The sequence below is a fragment of the Prionailurus viverrinus genome, chromosome C1 (genome assembly GCF_022837055.1).
Source record: "Prionailurus viverrinus isolate Anna chromosome C1, UM_Priviv_1.0, whole genome shotgun sequence".
Lineage (NCBI taxonomy): Eukaryota > Metazoa > Chordata > Mammalia > Carnivora > Felidae > Prionailurus > Prionailurus viverrinus.
The window spans coordinates 92574521-92592786 of NC_062568.1; the positions used below are offsets into that span (position 1 = coordinate 92574521).

Consider the following 18266-nt stretch of genomic DNA (forward strand, 5'->3'; position numbering starts at 1 on the left):
AGAGTTGGATACTCAACTGATTGAGCCACCCAGGTGCCCCATAAATGAAATTTTTAGAGTAAATGTTCCACTTGTTTGATGCTAGTATGTAAAAACACAATTGATTTTTGTGTATTCGCTTTTATCCTGTGACTTTGCCAAATTCACTTACTAGTTGTTAGGTTGTTTTGAAAATTCTATAGTATTTTCTACTTAGAAAACTGTCATCTGTGACTAGAGACAGTTTTTTACCTTTTCATTTTTTGACATTCACATCTTTTATTTTTCTGGCCTAATTGGCCTATCTTTGGACTTTATATAAATGGAATCATAAACTGTATACTTTTCTGTGTTTATTTCTTTCATATGCTTGTGGTATTCCATATGGTATTGTGGTTAGCCTTCTCAGTACTTTCTGGTATCCCCATATATAATTATGTTGTAGTTTATCCATTCTGTTGTTAATGGGGTATGCATTTTGAGCTTAAGGTGATAACATATAATGCATTTATGAACATGCTAGTACATGTCTTTTACTGAACATACATATGCATTTCTGTTGGGTTTATATCCCAGGGTGGAATTGCTCAATCCTGAGTATAGGGTATGTTATTCTCCAGTTTCTTTGTCTTTATATTTACCATGTGTTTATTTTTCATATTAAACCAGGAGTCAGTCATATTTTTCTTTTTCAGTTCTTTGTTCTTTTCATCTGATCATTAGGACTTGGGTCAGAGAACACATGTATAATCTCTGCCTTGCTTGCCTCCCAAAGAGAGGTGCATAACTTAGTCTCTTCTGGGCTTCGTCCTCTTGACTTCGTTGCCCTCTCTCACAGGACCTGTGCATGGGTCCTGCCCCAGGCTCCCAAAACTTTGTCCCCTCAGGAGTCTCCTGATTCTAGTTTTATTCCTTCTAATCTGTCTCTGTAGGCACTAATTCAAATAGAACTATCCCTACTAAAAATGTACTCAACTGTAACCAGAGTAAAGCACATGCCTTGTTGGCACTTCAAAGACCCAAGCGGTTAGGACAGGAGACGTTCTCTCACTCAGCTGGGCATCCAGTTGTTCCCTTGCTGTTTTTGCTGTTTGCAAATTACCGGTCCTGTGATCCTGTGTAGGGGGAAGTTTGAGAGATGAAATATCACACAAGTGTTTTCACATCTTGATAGCAGTAGAAGGATTTCAGGGAAAATCCTTGCTAAAATTAATATTGGAAGATTACTATAAGGTTCACTTGTCCCTACTTTGTCTATATACTGTTTTTTAAAAAATTATTATTATTTATTTTTTTTTATATTATTTTTTTAAGAATTGAAAAGCTATCCAAAATTCCTTACAAAGAATTCTTAAAATTTTAGTGAGTATTAATTTTTTTTGTAAATGAAATCAGGTACTAGATATACCCCACTGTAAAATAAAGAATGCTAAAAGGTTTTTAAATTTTACAAATTTTCTAGGCTCTGAACAATGATAAGCAAAATTTTTATTTAGGATTTGTGAAATTAAAAGAAAAAAACAAAACTAAACTGAAGTTTGATCCTAATACTGATACATACCAGCTGGGAGCTTGGTATGTTACTTAGCATGTCTGAGTCTCAGTTTCCAAATACATAAATTGGGATAATAAAACCTATTACTGGATTGTTGTCAGACTCATGTAAGATCAGGTAAAATACTCAGCATGGTACATTGATGTAGCAAGTCTGTAAAGGATTTTCTATTATTATTTCAAGAATGATACAGATTTATATCTGTTTGCCTTTTAAAATTCACAATCAGGGGTGCCTGGGTGGCTCAGTCGGTTAAATGTCTGACTTCAGCTCAGGTCATGATCTCGCGGTTCGTGGGTTTGAGCCCCACATTGGGCTCTGTGCTGACAGATCAGAGCCTGGATCTGCTTTGGATTCTCTGTCTCCTTTTCTCTGCCCTTCTCCCTCTCTCTCTGTCTCTCTCTCTGTCTCTCTGTCTCTATCTGTCAAAAATAAGCAAAATTTAAAAACTAAATAAATAAAAACAATAAAATTCACGATCTGCATAAAGCAATAAGAGAAATAAAAATAATTATATACAAGCAAAGTTGATACAGAAAGGACAACTGAAATGTTTGAGCCATGGAAAATTTATTTACAAATTACATATGTTAATGAACTTAAAGGGAAGCTTTTACGCAGCATTCAACATTTATTTGGCTTTTATAAAATCCAAGACAAAAAATCTCTGTCATGACACTTCAATGAAAACAATGCACGAACTACTTCAAATATTTATAGAAAGTTTAGTTAAGGAAGTGAGCTAAACCGAGGAAGGAGTTCCTCTGGAGACCTCAAAAGAATGTTTCAAAGCCATGCCAGTGTACCTCTACCCTGAGAAGAATAGTCAACTAACCATGTGCTTTTGTTTCTCCAGGGAGAAGTTGGCCGTGGCCCGACTGCAGCGAGAAGTTGCCCAAAGAAGAAGTGAGGGGGCCATGGTAAGTGCTGGTTGCTTTCTCCTGATTCTGAACCTCCCTGCCAGAGGTTTCTGGCTTGAAAGGCATTTTGTGGCATTAAGGCTATCTAAGAAATATATTTGCTTGCAGCAGACTTAATGATGTATTGGTAAATAATGTGTTCATAATGCAGTTTGGACAGTTGTGCCATTTACAGAGAATGACAGAGGGAGGGTGGGGGTGGGGAAGGAGGGAGACTGTATTAACTGAGAAAAAGAAATAAGTATTTGGACATGGAAGAGGATGTTCCAACATTCAGAGGGTTATACGGCCTTATTTCCGGAAGACCCAGGCTTCCAGCTGTGAGCACAGTGTTGGCAAATGAGCAATCTTGGGTTTTCAGATAAGAACAGTTCGACATAATTTAAGCCTCTCAGTTCTTTGAACTTAGAAACAAACAATTGAAAAGAACACTAGGATGTTTGCTAATGTGACTATCATCTGTCCTTTTCCTTCTGTGCGCCACAGTGGTATATTTCTCCCTGTCTTTTCCAGTGTGTGCTGTTCAGAGAACTGATGTTTCCTTGTGTTTTGAATTGTGCTAAAAAATCAATATGTTGTTTTGGTCCATAGCAACTTCATTTTATAGACTCTCTTTGCCACAGTATCTGCCTGTGTGCCACTCTAACATCAGAGATGACTGTCTGGGGACCCAGAGTATGCATGTGTGTGGATTACCTGCTGTTGCTACCTCTAAGCAAAAACTAGAACAGCGGATTTTTTTTTCTCACTTATGACAAAACAATGGCACAGGTGCAGTTTTTCAGCACAAGAATTATCTTTTATAAAAAAGAGAAGTGGTACATTTTTAGACCTTGCAGTCTGTGTCTGTTGGATTTTGAGTGCTAATTGACAATCCATCCACTGAAAAAAATAAGAAATTTGTAAAATCTGCTGGACTCTCCCTTCTATCAGGGAAGGCAAAGGTCTGGAGCAAGAGGCGGAATGTTGAGTGGATTCTGGAATGGTGCAGTGGCCTTTGAGTGTGCTAAAATCCTTAAGTGATCAACTGTTTGCTCTTCTGGTGATCTTAATGCAAAGAGAATCTTGAGTGTCCAAATGATAAGAAACAACTGCTCACAAGCATCTTTGCACAATGAAAAGGAAGTAAACTGGAGAAGGTGAAGGTTTAGTCAAATAGTAAACTGAGAATGTCCAGTCTGGACTTTGGGGCTGGACTGTATTAGGAAATGTGTATGGGCTAGGCCATTCTGCAGTGTTTCAGTCTTTTGTTTCAGACTAGCTCCTGTTGTACATGTCATCAGCTGTGTCCTAACTGAATGGGAAGAAGTGACAACTTTTCTAGCTCTCTGTTTTTTCATCTTCAAAATGAGGAGGTTGGGATTTTATGGTTCCATTAGCTTAGTGGGTCATGTTACTGAGTATTTGTTTATGTAAAGTTTTTATGATGAGGAGCTTTTCCTGGTAATAGCTAAATGTTATTTGAGCTCATAAGAACATGCCTCTGAAGAATGTATCTTTCTGATTGCCAGTGAATGAACCTCAGTTGAAATAATCTCTGGTAGATAACTCACTAGTCTTTAAAAAGATAAAAGCCCCTTTTGAAATATTGTGCAAGTAATTGTTCAGGGTAGAAAATATCCAGAAAATGCAGGGAGACAAAAAAATTACTCTCATTGCTCAGAAAACAACGTTGGAGATGTTTCTAGTATTTTATTACTCATATTTTAATTACGGTAATGAAAAATCACACTTGGGGCACCTGGGTGGCTCAGTCGGTTAAGTGTCTGACTTCGGCTCAGGTCATGATCTCACAGTTCTTGGGTTCGAGCCCCACGTCAGGCCCTGTGCTGACAGCTCAGAGCCTGGAGCCTTCTTCAGATTCTGTGTCTCCCTCTCTCTCTGCCCCTCCCCGGCTCGCACTCTGTCTCTCTCTCAAAATTAAATAAACATTAAAAATAAAAAAAAAATTTAAAAAGAAAAATCACACTTATGTGTTGACTGATTTAACACATATTTATTGAGCACTTATTATGTGCCCAGCACTGTTCTAGGCACTGGGGAAACATCAGTGGAAGAAAAAAAAAACAGCCAAAAATCTGAGAGCTTACATTCTAGGGTTTGTGGAGACAGACATTGAATGTTTTTAGAGTGATAGATGGTGGAAGCAGCTATGAGAAAATAAGATGAGGGTAGGAAAGATTGGGAGTTCTAGGAAATCACTATTTTAAATGAAGTTTCATAGTAGTGAAGTTAGTTACTACTGAAAAGTTAGTAATTGAGCAAAACTTGAAGGAGACAAAGGAGTGAATAATGGTACTATCTGGGGGAGGATCATTTTATGTTGGGAGATGAACAGGTGCAAAGACTTGGGGTGCCCGAGGAAGAACATGGAGACAGACTATCTGGAGAGGAGTGAGGGAGAGAGTGAATAGTAGAAGATAAAGTCAGAGCTGTGTTTGGGGACAGAATGGTTAGTCATCAGGGTCCCCAGGGTTCTCTGGCTGCTGGTCTGAGTGATAGGAGCCATTGGAAGGTTTTGTGTGATGCAGTGACATGATGTGATTTACTACTATTCATATCACTGTTCCCCCCCCCCCCACCTTCTATGATTTTTCGCAATCTTAGAGACACCATAAGCCCTGATTTTCATTAGTGTCCTTTATTTTGTTTCTTTTCCCTTTTTCTCAAGGTTTTTCTCCTCTTAAGTCTGGTTTTCTACTTAATTACATGCTTCAGCTTTTCTCCTCGTAGGATTCATTTATTTGTGAAGTCCTGATTCTTTCAGTATCTGACAGCTTTTAAAGTCAGGCACTTCTATTCATCCTCTAAATTTAACTGTTGCTGTTACAAGCCCAGAACTTTGTCATGTCTACAGCAAAAGCAGAAGGCAGTTCATCACAACCACATCACTTTATTTAAAGACTACTATTTACAGTATTCTGTATTTTTATCCACATGAAAGGAAAAATGGTATGGAAAAGTTTAGTAAGTATTTTGAAAAAAAAACATATAATTGAGTCAGCTCTTTATCTTTTAAATCATCAATGAACTTGTTATAATCAAAGTCTTTAATGCAAAGCATGCCCTTTTAAAAATTTGGCTTTATGCAATACATTTCTTTACTTAGAAATTTTAAGATAGTACTCAAGGCACCATTTTTGAGAAACTTATTGTATTACTTTAGCTCACCTATTGTTTTTGAATAATTTCGAACTTAGAAGAAAGTTTCACATCTGTATCCCCTTGATCTGGAGTTATAATGTTAGTGTCTTACAGAACCATGGCGTAATTATCAAAACTAAGAAATTGCTGTTGGCATGTTGCTATTAACCAAACTTCAGATTTTATTAGAATTTCACCAGTTTTTCCAATAATTTCCATTTTATGATCTAGGATTCAATCCAGAGTACCACACTGTATGTAGAGAGATTGCTTTTTTTTTTTTAATGTTTATTTTTGAGAGAGAGAGACACAGAGAGGAGGGGAAGCACAACAGAAGGAGACAGAATCCAAAGCAGGCTCCAGGCTCTGAGCACAGAGCCCGACGCTGGGTTCAAACTCACAGACTGTGAGATCATGACCTGAACTGAAGTTGGAGACTTAACCCACTGACACACCAAGGTGCCCCTAGAGAGACTGCTTTGTAATGGCTGGTTGATACATATGTGGAAGTAAGAAGATCATGAGCTTGCCAGTAGTTACCTATGTATGTTACCAGGTTTTATCAATTCTGCCTGCTCTTTTGTTCTGTTAACCCAAGTATTTATTTGGGTGAGCCTTCTTCCAGTAATTAGATATTTCATACTTGTTTCCTTTGCTCTGAACTCTCTCATGGAATAACTATCACTATTGTTTTTATACTTACTTTTCATTATTTTTCACAGACTGCTCTAAGACCTTGTTTTTCTTCATTCCAGGAGATTCTGTTTCAGCATCTACTCCCTAACGCTGGCTCAGTTTGCGTAAAATCTATTTCCTTAAGACTTTAATGTCATCTTAAATTTTATTATATGTAGAAAGACCTATTTCACCCCCAAAGTGTACAGATACTCATTATCATTATCTTTTGGAAAGTATATATATGTTTTGCCATAAATCTTTTCATCTTCTGTGGAATTAAATTGGTGTGAGGCAGAGATGAAAAGACATATTTTCCCAAATTGATATTAATTTCCCAACATCATTTATTAAACAGTCTAACCTTTGCTGTCACCTTCACCATATTCCAAATACCCCTATCAATCTACATGAACTCCTGGACTGGTTGTACTTTTTCATTAACGATTGTTGATTCTTACACTATTGTAAATTGTTTTATTTACTAGAAATTGATAGTTTACTTAATACTTTGTAGGCCAGATTCCTTCTAATCATATTTTTTTCTCCAAACTTACAAAGACAATTTTATTTGTGAATGATAATAAGAGTTTGAGTTAAAAAAATATGTATTTACATTAAAAATAATGTTTTTATTTATATTTATAGCACAATAAAATACCACAGAGAGACCATTTCAAAAATGACATGAACAATGGCTTACGTATATTTGCTGTTTTCTTAAATTTAAGTTAAAAAAATTTTCGAAGGGTATCATTTCTGCCACTCTTTATCTTTGTTTTGTATCAGAGATATTATTTACAAAGAATGCTATCATTCTACTGAACACAATTTTTGAAATGCTTGGGCTAATTATGCCAAATCTTAGATTCTGTATAGATCCTTTTCATTTCATTGAGTAATTTCTACTTGGGAAAAAGAAAAATATCAATTCTTGATTTCCTCATCTTAAGGCACTAAGGACACAAAGAAAGTCCATTTACTTTGTTGTTAAGATTCCATTTTATCCTGCATGTACTCAGACACTGCCAGGATGGACATGGAGCCATAGTCCCTAAGAATATCAGTTCTCGTTAGTAGTTTTCTTGGGATCAGGATTTGGTTTTGATGTAATTAGAAGTTTGTTGTTTGCAATAGTCCAGTAGGTCATACATCTGATTTTCTATCTAATAGTAGTCAAAGAAGGGGGTTAGGATGTGACCAAGGCAAATTAAGTGTTTCCTCTTACCTTTTTTTGGGATACAATTAACATACTATATTAGCTTCAGGAGCACAACACATGATTTGATATAGGTGTATACATAGTGAAATGATTACCACAGTAAGTCTATGGACACATGGGTGACTCAGTTGGTTAAGCATCAAACTCTTGTTTTTGGCTCAGGTAATGATCTCATGGTGGTAAGATCAAGCCCTACATTGGGTGCTTTGCTGGGCGTGAAACCTGCTTAAGATTCTCTCTCTCCTCTCTCTGCCCCTCCATGCACATTAAAAAAAAAGTCTAGGTAACGTCTATCACCATACTTAATTTGTTTCTGATGAGAACTTTTACTCATACTTAATTTTTTTTTGATGAGAACTTTTTTTGATGAGAAGATTTATTCTCAGTAACTTTCAAATTTGAAAATACAGCAGTATTATAACTATAGTTATCAAGCTATATATTATGTTCTCAGGACCTACTTATTTTGTAACTGGAAATTTGTACCTTTTTACCACCTTCATTCACTTCATGCCCCAACCCCCACACCTCTGGCATTCACTAATCTGTTCTCTGCATGTATAATTTGTTTTTGTTTAAGATTTCACAAATAAGTAAGATCATATGGCATTTGTCTTTCTCTGACTTATTTCACTTAACATAATGCTCTCAAGGTCCATCCACATTGTTGCAAATGCAGAAGGCAAGATTAATTTATTTTTATGGCTGAGTTCTTTCTCCATTCATGTTGTTGGACACTTAGGTTGTTTGTATGTCTTGGCTGTTGTAAATAATGCTGCAGTGAAATGGGAGTACAGATAGCTCTTCAAGACTGATTTTATTTCCTTTGATAAATACCCAGAAATGGAGTTGCTGGATCATATGGTACTTCTTCTGTTTAATTTTTGAGGAATCTCCATACTGTTTTCCATAGTAGCTGCACCAATTTATATTCCTACCAATATTGCACAAGAGTTTTCTTTTCTCCACATCCTTGGCAACACTTTTTTTTTTTTGTCTTGTGTGCAGTGGTCATTCTAATATTATTGTGTTATTGTGAGGTTATATCTCATTGTGGTTTTGATTTGTATTTCCTGGATGATTGGTATTATTGGAGCACTTTTTTTTAAATTTTTTTTTTATTTTTTTATTTTTTTTCAACGTTTATTTATTTTTGGGACAGAGAGAGACAGAGCATGAACGGGGGAGGGGCAGAGAGAGAGGGAGACACAGAATCAGAAACAGGCTCCAGGCTCTGAGCCATCAGCCCAGAGCCTGACGCGGGGCTCGAACTCACGGACCGCGAGATCGTGACCTGGCTGAAGTCGGACGCTTAACCGACTGCGCCACCCAGGCGCCCCTTGGAGCACTTTTTAATGTGCCTGTTGGCTATCTTTATATCTTCTTTGGAAAAATACCTATTCAGGTTCTCTGCCTATTTTGTAATTAGATTGTTATTGAGTTTTATGAGTTCTGTATATATTTTGGATATTAATCTTTTAATGGATACATAATTTGCAAGTATTTCCTGTTCATTTTGTAGGTGGTTTCCTTTGCAAAAGGTTTTTAGTTTGATATCATCCTGTTTGTTTTATTTTTGCCTTTGCTGCCTTTGCTTTTGGTGTCATATCCAAAAAATTATTGCCAAGAATGTTATGCAGCTTACCCCTATTCTTTCTTCTGGCATTCTTATGATTTCAGGTATTTCATTCAAGTATTTACCCCATTTGAAGTTGATTTTTATGTGTCGTCTAAGATAGTGGTCCAGTTTCATTCTTTTGCATGTGACTGTCCAGTTTTTCCAGCACCATTTATTGAAGAGACTGTCATATATATTTTTTACTCCTTTGTTGTAAATTAATTGACCAAATATTCATGCATTTATTTCTGGACTCTATTCTGTTTCATTGATCTCTATGTCTCTTTTATATCAATATCATACTGTTTTGGTTATTACAAATTTGTAATATAATTCTTCTTTCTCAAGATTGCTTTGGCTATTCTGGGTCATTTGTAATTCCATCATAATCTTAAAATTGTCTATTTAGCTTTACATTTCCTATTTCTATGAGAAATACCATTGGGATTTTAATAGGGATTGTATTCAATCTATGGATTGCTTGGGTAGTATGGACATTTTAATAATATTCTTTCAGTCATTGAGCACAGACTATCTTTTCATTTGTTTGTGTCACCTTTAGTTTCTTTCATGAATGTCTTACAGTTTTTGGCATATAAATCTTTTATCTACTTGGTTAAATTGATTCATAAGTATTTTATTCTTTTTGGTGCACTTGTAAATGTTTTTTTTAATTTCTCCTTCTGATCACTATTCGTATATGGAAGTTCAACTGATTTTTGAAAAATTGTGTTTTTAACAGTTTGAAGCTTGGACTTGTCTCATTGTGTAAATAGGTTGATGTAGAAAGTAGTCAGTATGTTGACTTCTAAGTATCATCCAAAGAAGAGGAAAACTGGGGACAAAACATCGCTCACAGTGTTTATCACTTGCTCAAATATATCCACAATATATACCTGGAGAAAGAGCAGAAATTTATAATTTCCTTATAAAAGCCAACTTAAAAAATTATTTCTATCTACTTGGCTTTTAATTTATGAATAGTTGAGAATGGTAGGTTCTAAACTTCAGGACATGTTTCTGTAAATGTGCTGAAGTTTGGAAATAGGCCCTACATATTATTTTGTTCATTTGTTTATTCAACATAGTATCAGCAGAGAATAGAATGAGGTCCTTGCTTTTATTAAATGTAAAATATAAAATACTTATTATACAAATACATCAGTGTCCTAGTTTTCATGATCCCTTTTCAGTCAGTAGTATTAGAAATCATTAATAGACAGAAATTTTTGAGTAAATCTGAAAATGAAAATATAATATTTTAAGTAACTCATTAAAAAATTTTTTTTTCAACATTTATTTATTTTTTTTTGGGGACAGAGAGACAGAGCATGAACGGGGGAGGGGCAGAGAGAGAGGGAGACACAGAATCAGAAACAGGCTCCAGGCTCTGAGCCATCAGCCCAGAGCCTGACGCAGGGCTCGAACTCACGGACCGCGAGATCGTGACCTGGCTGAAGTCGGACGCTTAACCGACTGCGCTACCCAGGCGCCCCAAGTAACTCATTTTTATTATTTTTATTTTATTTTATTTTATTTTATTTTTTTAATTTATTTTATTATTTTTTTATATATGAAATTTATTGACAAATTGGTTTCCATACGACACCCAGTGCTCATCCCAAAAGGTGCCCTCCTCAATACCCATCACCCACCCTCCCCTCCCTCCCACCCCCCATTAACCCTCAGTTTGTTCTCAGTTTTTAAGAGTCTCTTATGCTTTGGCTCTCTCCCACTCTAACCTCTTTTTTTTTTTTTTACCTTCCCCTCCCCCATGGGTTCCTGTTAAGTTTCTCAGGATCCACATAAGAGTGAAGCCATATGGTATCTGTCTTTCTCTGTATGGCTTATTTCACTTAGTATCACACTCTCCAGTTCCATCCACGTTGCTACAAAAGGCCATATTTCATTTTTTCTCATTGCCACGTAGTATTCCATTGTGTATATAAACCACAATTTCTTTATCCATTCATCAGTTGATGGACATTTAGGCTCTTTCCATAATTTGGCTATTGTTGAGAGTGCTGCTATGAACATTGGGGTACAAGTGGCCCTATGCATCAGTACTCCTGTATCCCTTGGATAAATTCCTAGCAGTGCTATTGCTGGGTCATAGGGTAGGTCTATTTTTAATTTTCTGAGGAACCTCCACACTGCTTTCCAGAGCGGCCGCACCAATTTGCATTCCACCAACAGTGCAAGAGGGTTCCCGTTTCTCCACATCCTCTCCAGCATCTATAGTCTCCTGATTTGTTCATTTTGGCCACTCTGACTGGTGTGAGGTGATACCTGAGTGTGGTTTTGATTTGTATTTCCCTGATAAGGAGCGACGCTGAATATCTTTTCATGTGCCTGTTGGCCATCCGGATGTCTTCTTTAGAGAAGTGTCTATTCATGTTTTCTGCCCATTTCTTCACTGGGTTATTTGTTTTTCGGGTGTGGAGTTTGGTGAGCTCTTTATAGATTTTGGATACTAGCCCTTTGTCTGATATGTCATTTGCAAATATCTTTTCCCATTCCGTTGGTTGCCTTTTAGTTTTGTTGGTTGTTTCCTTTGCTGTGCAGAAGCTTTTTATCTTCATAAGGTCCCAGTAGTTCACTTTTGCTTTTAATTCCCTTGCCTTTGGGGATGTGTCGAGTAAGAGATTGCTACGGCTGAGGTCAAAGAGGTCTTTTCCTGCTTTCTCCTCTAAGGTTTTGATGGTTTCCACTCTCACATTTAGGTCCTTTATCCATTTTGAGTTTATTTTTGTGAATGGTGTGAGAAAGTGGTCTAGTTTCAACCTTCTGCATGTTGCTGTCCAGTTCTCCCAGCACCATTTGTTAAAGAGGCTGTCTTTTTTCCATTATGTTCTTTCCTGCTTTGTCAAAGATGAGTTGGCCATATATTTGTGGGTCTAGTTCTGGGGTTTCTATTCTATTCCATTGGTCTGTGTGTCTGTTTTTGTGCCAATACCATGCTGTCTTGATGATGACAGCTTTGTAGTAGAGGCTAAAGTCTGGGATTGTGATGCCTCCTGCTTTGGTCTTCTTCTTCAAAAGTCCTTTGGCTATTCGGGGCCTTTTGTGGTTCCATATGAATTTTAGGATTGCTTGTTCTAGTTTCGAGAAGAATGCTGGTGCAATTTTGATTGGGATTGCATTGAATGTGTAGATAGCTTTGGGTAGTATTGACATTTTGACAATATTTATTTTTCCAATCCATGAGAAGGGAATGTCTTTCCATTTCTTTAAATCTTCTTCAATTACCTTCATAAGCTTTCTATAGTTTTCAGCATACAGATCCTTTACGTCTTTGGTTAGATTTATTCCTAAGTATTTTATGCTTCTTGGTGCAGTTGTGAATGGGATCAGTTTCTTTGTCTTTCTGTTGCTTCATTGTTAGTGTATAAGAATGCAACTGATTTCTGTACATTGATTTTGTATCCTGCAACTTTGCTGAATTCATGTATTAGTTCTAGCAGACTTTTGGTGGAGTCTGTCGGATTTTCCATGTATAATATCATGTCATCTGCAAAAAGCGAAAGCTTGACTTCATCTTTGCCAATTTTGATGCCTTTGATTTCCTTTTGTTGTCTGATTGCTGATGCTAGAACTTCCAGCACTATGTTAAACAACAGCGGTGAGAGTGGGCATCCCTGTCGTGTTCCTGATTTCAGGGAAAAAGCTCTCAGTTTTTCCCCATTGAGGAGGATGTTAGCTGTGGGCTTTTCTTAAATGGCTTTTATGATCTTTAAGTATGTTCCTTCTATCCCGACTTTCTCAAGGGTTTTTATTAAGAAAGGGTGCTGGATTTTGTCAAAGGCTTTTTCTGCATCGATTGACAGGATCATATGGTTCTTCTCTTTTTTTTTTGTTAATGTGATGTATCACGTTGATTGATTTGCGAATGTTGAACCAGCCCTGCATCCCAGGAATGAATCCCACTTGATCATGGTGAATAATTCTTTTTATATGCTGTTGAATTCGATTTGCTAGTATCTTATTGAGAATTTTTGCATCCATATTCATCAGGGATATTGGCCTGTGGTTCTCTTTTTTTACTGGGTCTCTGTCTGGTTTAGGAATCAAAGTAATACTGGCTTCATAGAATGAGTCTGGGAGTTTTCCTTCCCTTTCTATTTCTTGGAATAGCTTGAGAAGGATAGGTATTATCTCTGCTTTAAACGTCTGGTAGAACTCCCCTGGGAAGCCATCTGGTCCTGGACTCTTATTTGTTGGGAGATTTTTGATAACCGATTCAATTTCTTCGCTGGTTATGGGTCTGTTCAAGCTTTCTATTTCCTCCTGATTGAGTTTTGGAAGAGTGTGGGTGTTCAGGAATTTTTCCATTTCTTCCAGGTTGTCCAATTTGTTGGCATATAATTTTTCATAGTATTCCCTGATAATTGTTTGTATCTCTGAGGGATTGGTTGTAATAATTCCATTTTCATTCATGATTTTATCTATTTGGGTCATCTCCCTTTTCTTTTTGAGAAGCCTGGCTAGAGGTTTGTCAATTTTGTTTATTTTTTCAAAAAACCAACTCTTGGTTTCGTTGATCTGCTCTACAGTTTTTTTAGATTCTGTATTGTTTATTTCTGCTCTGATCTTTATTATTTCTCTTCTTCTGCTGGGTTTAGGCTGCCTTTGCTGTTCTGCTTCTATTTCCTTTAGGTGTGCTGTTAGATTTTGTATTTGGGATTTTTCTTGTTTCTTGAGATAGGCCTGGATGGCAATGTATTTTCCTCTCAGGACTGCCTTTGCTGCGTCCCAAAGCGTTTGGATTGTTGTATTTTCATTTTCGTTTGTTTCCATATATTTTTTAATTTCTTCTCTAATTGCCTGGTTGATCCACTCATTCGTTAGTAGGGTGTTCTTTAACCTCCATGCTTTTGGAGGTTTTCCAGACTTTTTCCTGTGGTTGATTTCAAGCTTCATAGCATTGTGGTCTGAAAGTATGCATGGTATAATTTCAATTCTTGTTAACTTATGAAGGGCTGTTTTGTGACCCAGTATATGATCTATCTTGGAGAATGTTCCATGTGCACTCGAGAAGAAAGTATATTCTGTTGCTTTGGGATGCAGAGTTCTAAATATATCTGTCAAGTCCATCTGATCCAGTGTCTCATTCAGGGCCCTTGTTTCTTTATTGACCGTGTGTCTAGATGATCTATCCATTTCTGTAAGTGGAGTGTTAAAGTCCCCTGCAATTACCACATTCTTATCGATAAGGTTGCTTATGTTTATGAGTAATTGTTTTATATATTTGGGGGCTCCGGTATTCGGCGCATAGACATTTATAATTGTTAGCTCTTCCTGATGGATAGACCCTGTAACTATTATATAATGTCCTTCTTCATCTCTTGTTACAGCCTTTAATTTAAAGTCTAGTTTGTCTGATATAAGTATGGCTACTCCAGCTTTCTTTTGGCTTCTAGTAGCATGATAAATAGTTCTCCATCCCCTCACTCTCAATCTAAAGGTGTCCTCAGGTCTAAAATGAGTCTCTTGTAGACAGCAAATAGATGGGTCTTGTTTTTTTATCCATTCTGATACCCTATGTCTTTTGGTTGGCGCATTTAATCCATTTACATTCAGTGTTATTATAGAAAGATACGGGTTTAGAGTCATTGTGATGTGTGTACGTTTTATGCTTGTAGCGATGTCTCTGGTACTTTGTCTCACAGGATCCCCCTTAGGCTCTCTTGTAGGGCTGGTTTAGTGGTGACGAATTCCTTCAGTTTTTGTTTGTTTGGGAAGACCTTTATCTTTCCTTCTATTCTAAATGACAGACTTGCTGGATAAAGGATTCTCGGCTGCATATTTTTTCTGTCTAGCACACTGAAAATCTCGTGCCAATTCTTTCTGGCCTGCCAAGTTTCAAAAGAGAGATCAGTCACGAGTCTTATAGGTCTCCCTTTATATGTGAGGGCACGTTTACCCCTTGCTGCTTTCAGAATTTTCTCTTTATCCTTGTATTTTGCCAGTTTCACTATGATATGTCGTGCAGAAGATCGACTCAAGTTACGTCTGAAGGGAGTTCTCTGTGCCTCTTGGATTTCAATGCTTTTTTCCTTCCCCAGTTCAGGGAAGTTCTCAGCTATGATTTCTTCAAGTACCCCTTCAGCACCTTTCCCTCTCTCTTCCTCCTCTGGGATACCAATTATGTGTATATTATTTCTTTTTCGTGTATCACTTAGTTCTCTAATTTTCCCCTCATACTCCTGGATTTTTTTATCTCTCTTTTTCTCAGCTTCCTCTTTTTCCATAACTTTATCTTCTAGTTCACCTATTCTCTCCTCTGCCTCTTCAAGCCGAGCCGTGGCGGTTTACATTTTGTTTTGCATTTCGTTTAAAGCGTTTTTCAGCTTCTCGTGACTGTTCCTTAGTCCCTTGATCTCTGTAGCAAGAGATTCTCTGCTGTCCTGTATACTGTGTTCAAGCCCAGCGATTAATTTTATGACTATTATTCTAAATTCACTTTCTGTTATATTATTTAAATCCTTTTTGATCAGCTCATTAGCTGTTGTTATTTCCTGGAGATTCTTCTGAGGGGAATTCTTCCGCTTGGTCATTTTGGATAGTCCCTGGTGTGGTGAGGGCTTGCAGGGCACTTCCCCTGTGCTGTGGTGTATAACTGGAGTTGGTGGGCGGGGCCGCAGTCAGACCTGATGTCTGCCCCCAGCCCACCGCTGGGGCCACAGTCAGACTGGTGTGTGCCTTCTCTTCCCCTCTCCTAGGGGCGGGATTCACTGTGGGGTGGTGTGGCTCATCTGGGCTACTTGCACCCTGCCAGGCTTGTGATGCTGGGGATCTGGCGTATTAGCTGGGGTGGGTAGGCAAGGTGCACGGGGGCAGGAGGGGCAGGCTTAGATCGCTTCTCCTTAGGTGATCCACTTCAGGATCATCTGCCCCCTGTGGCAGAGGGAGGGAGTCAGACCCGCTGCCGGAGGTTTGGCTCCGCAGAAGCACAGAGTTGGGTGTTTGTGGGGAGCGAGCAAGTTCCCTGGCAGGAACCGGTTCCCTTTGGGATTTTGGCTGGGGGATGGGCGGGGGAGATGGCGCTGACAAGCACCTTTGTTCCCCACCAATCTGAGCTCTGTCATCTGGGGGCTCAGCAGCTCTCCCTCCCTTTGTCCTCCAGCCTTCCCCGCTTTCCGAGCAGAACTGTTAACTTATGACCTCCCAGACGCTAAGTCGCGCTTGCTGACGGAACACACTCCCTCTGTCCGGCCCCTCCACTTTTGCAAGCCAGACTCGGGGGGGCTCTGCTTGGCCGGCGAGCCGCCCCTCCGCCCCGGCTCCCTCCCGCCAGTTCCTGGAGCGCGCACTGTCTTGCCGCCCTTCCTACCCTCTTCCGTGGGCCTCTCGTCTGCGCTTGGCTCCGGCGACTCCGTTCTGCTAATCCTCTGGTGGTTTTCTGGGTTATTTAGGCAGGTGTAGGTGGAATCTAAGTGAGCAGCAGGAGGCGCGGTGAGCCCAGCGTCCTCCTAGGCTGCCATCTTCCCTCGACCTCCAAGTAACTCATTTTTAAACAAATTATAAGGAACCTTAAAAATATTTAAACTCACTGACAATGGAACCACTAATTTTGAGATGCAATCAAATTAAAATTTAAAGTGAAATGTATAGCTTTAAATTAAATGCACAAAATAGGCAAAAAATAGATTTAAAATTAATCATCCAGTCAAATAGTAATGAAGAATTAAAAAAAAACCTAAATAATGAAGAAAGAAATAATGAAATTAAAACCAATGAATTACAAAGTGAAGAACTATCATAAAATTGTCAGCAATTACTAACTTATCAATTTATGCATAAGAATGATAAGGCACTTGGATCATGTGAACATTGGGTATTTGAGATGAAGAGTTATTAATGTTTAGGTATACTGTGGCTACTATGGTTGTATATTTAAAAAAGAGTCCTTATTGTCTAGAGATACATGCAGTAATATTTACCAGTAAAATTCCTAGGTTTGTCCAGGTTTCTGATGTCTAGGTTTACTTCCAAATATACTGGACAAAGGAATTAGGTGATTTAGAGGAATCAAAATTGGCCATATTTGGTAACTATAGATGCTGAGTATTTTTTGTACTTTTCTTCTTACTTTTATGAATGTTTAAAAATTGTTTTGTGTTAAAAGTTTTTAAAAATCTGCCCCCTAAAAAGCTGTGAGGTTTTGATGATTTTACAGAGTTCAACCAAACCTTTAGTGAAAGAAATGCTGTTTTATACAAATTGGTGCTAAAAAAAGAAACTGAAAGACATTTCCCAACTCACTGTTTCAAAATAAACTTTCATGGGGTGCCTGGGTGGCTCAGTCGGTTAAGCGGCCGACTTCAGCTCAGGTCACGATCTCGCGGTCTGTGAGTTCGAGCCCCGCGTCGGACTCTGGGCTGATGGCTCAGAGCCTGGAGCCTGCTTCTGATTCTGTGTCTCCCTCTCTCTCTGCCCCTCCCCCGTTCATGCTCTGTCTCGCTCTGTCTCAAAAATAAATAAAAAACGTTAAAAAAATTAAACTTTCTTTTTTACTTTACAACATTTAAATATTTACAAAAAAAATTTCACAGATAGTACAGAGTGTTCCCATATGTCCCATACAGTTTCTCCACTTATTAACATCTTATCTTATTGTGTTACAATTGTCACAATTAATGAATATGGATACATTATTGTTAACTAAAGTCTATGCTTTATTCAGATTTTCATAGTTTTACTGAATGTCCCTTTTTCTTTTTCAGAATCTTATATAGAATACGGATTTCATTCAGATTCACCTCATTATGCATGTCTCCTAAAATTCTTGGTGGTGACAGATTCTCATACTTTCCTTGCTTTTCATGACCTTGGCAGTTTCAAATATTGGTTAGTGAATTTTAGGGATTTATCTCATTGAGATTTGTCTGATGTTTTTTTCATGATTAGATGGGTATATATTTTTGAAATGTAGATATCAAATTAAAGTGTTTTTTCATCATTTCATGTGAGGTTTGGATACTATCAATATAATTATGACTGTTGAAGTATACCTGGATCACCTGACTGAGGTGGTGTTTGTCAGGTTCCCCCCGGAAAGGTGCTCTCCACGCCCTTCCATACTGTACTCTCTGGAAGGAAGTCACTGTGCATAGCCCATTATTAAGGGTTGGAGAGTTGTGTTCCACTTCC

The 18266-nt window shown here is 37.9% G+C and overlaps 1 protein-coding gene across 4 annotated transcripts in view; it reads left to right on the forward strand.

Moving 5' to 3' along the window:
• Positions 1–18266, forward strand: part of NCKAP5 (NCK associated protein 5) — a 969870-nt gene that overhangs the window by 413770 nt on the left and 537834 nt on the right. For all 4 annotated transcript variants that reach the window (XM_047870291.1, XM_047870290.1, XM_047870289.1 and 1 more), the window contains one exon: positions 2391–2454. In XM_047870291.1, the coding sequence (XP_047726247.1) occupies positions 2391–2454 (64 nt within the window). The remainder of the gene's footprint in view (positions 1–2390; positions 2455–18266) is intronic.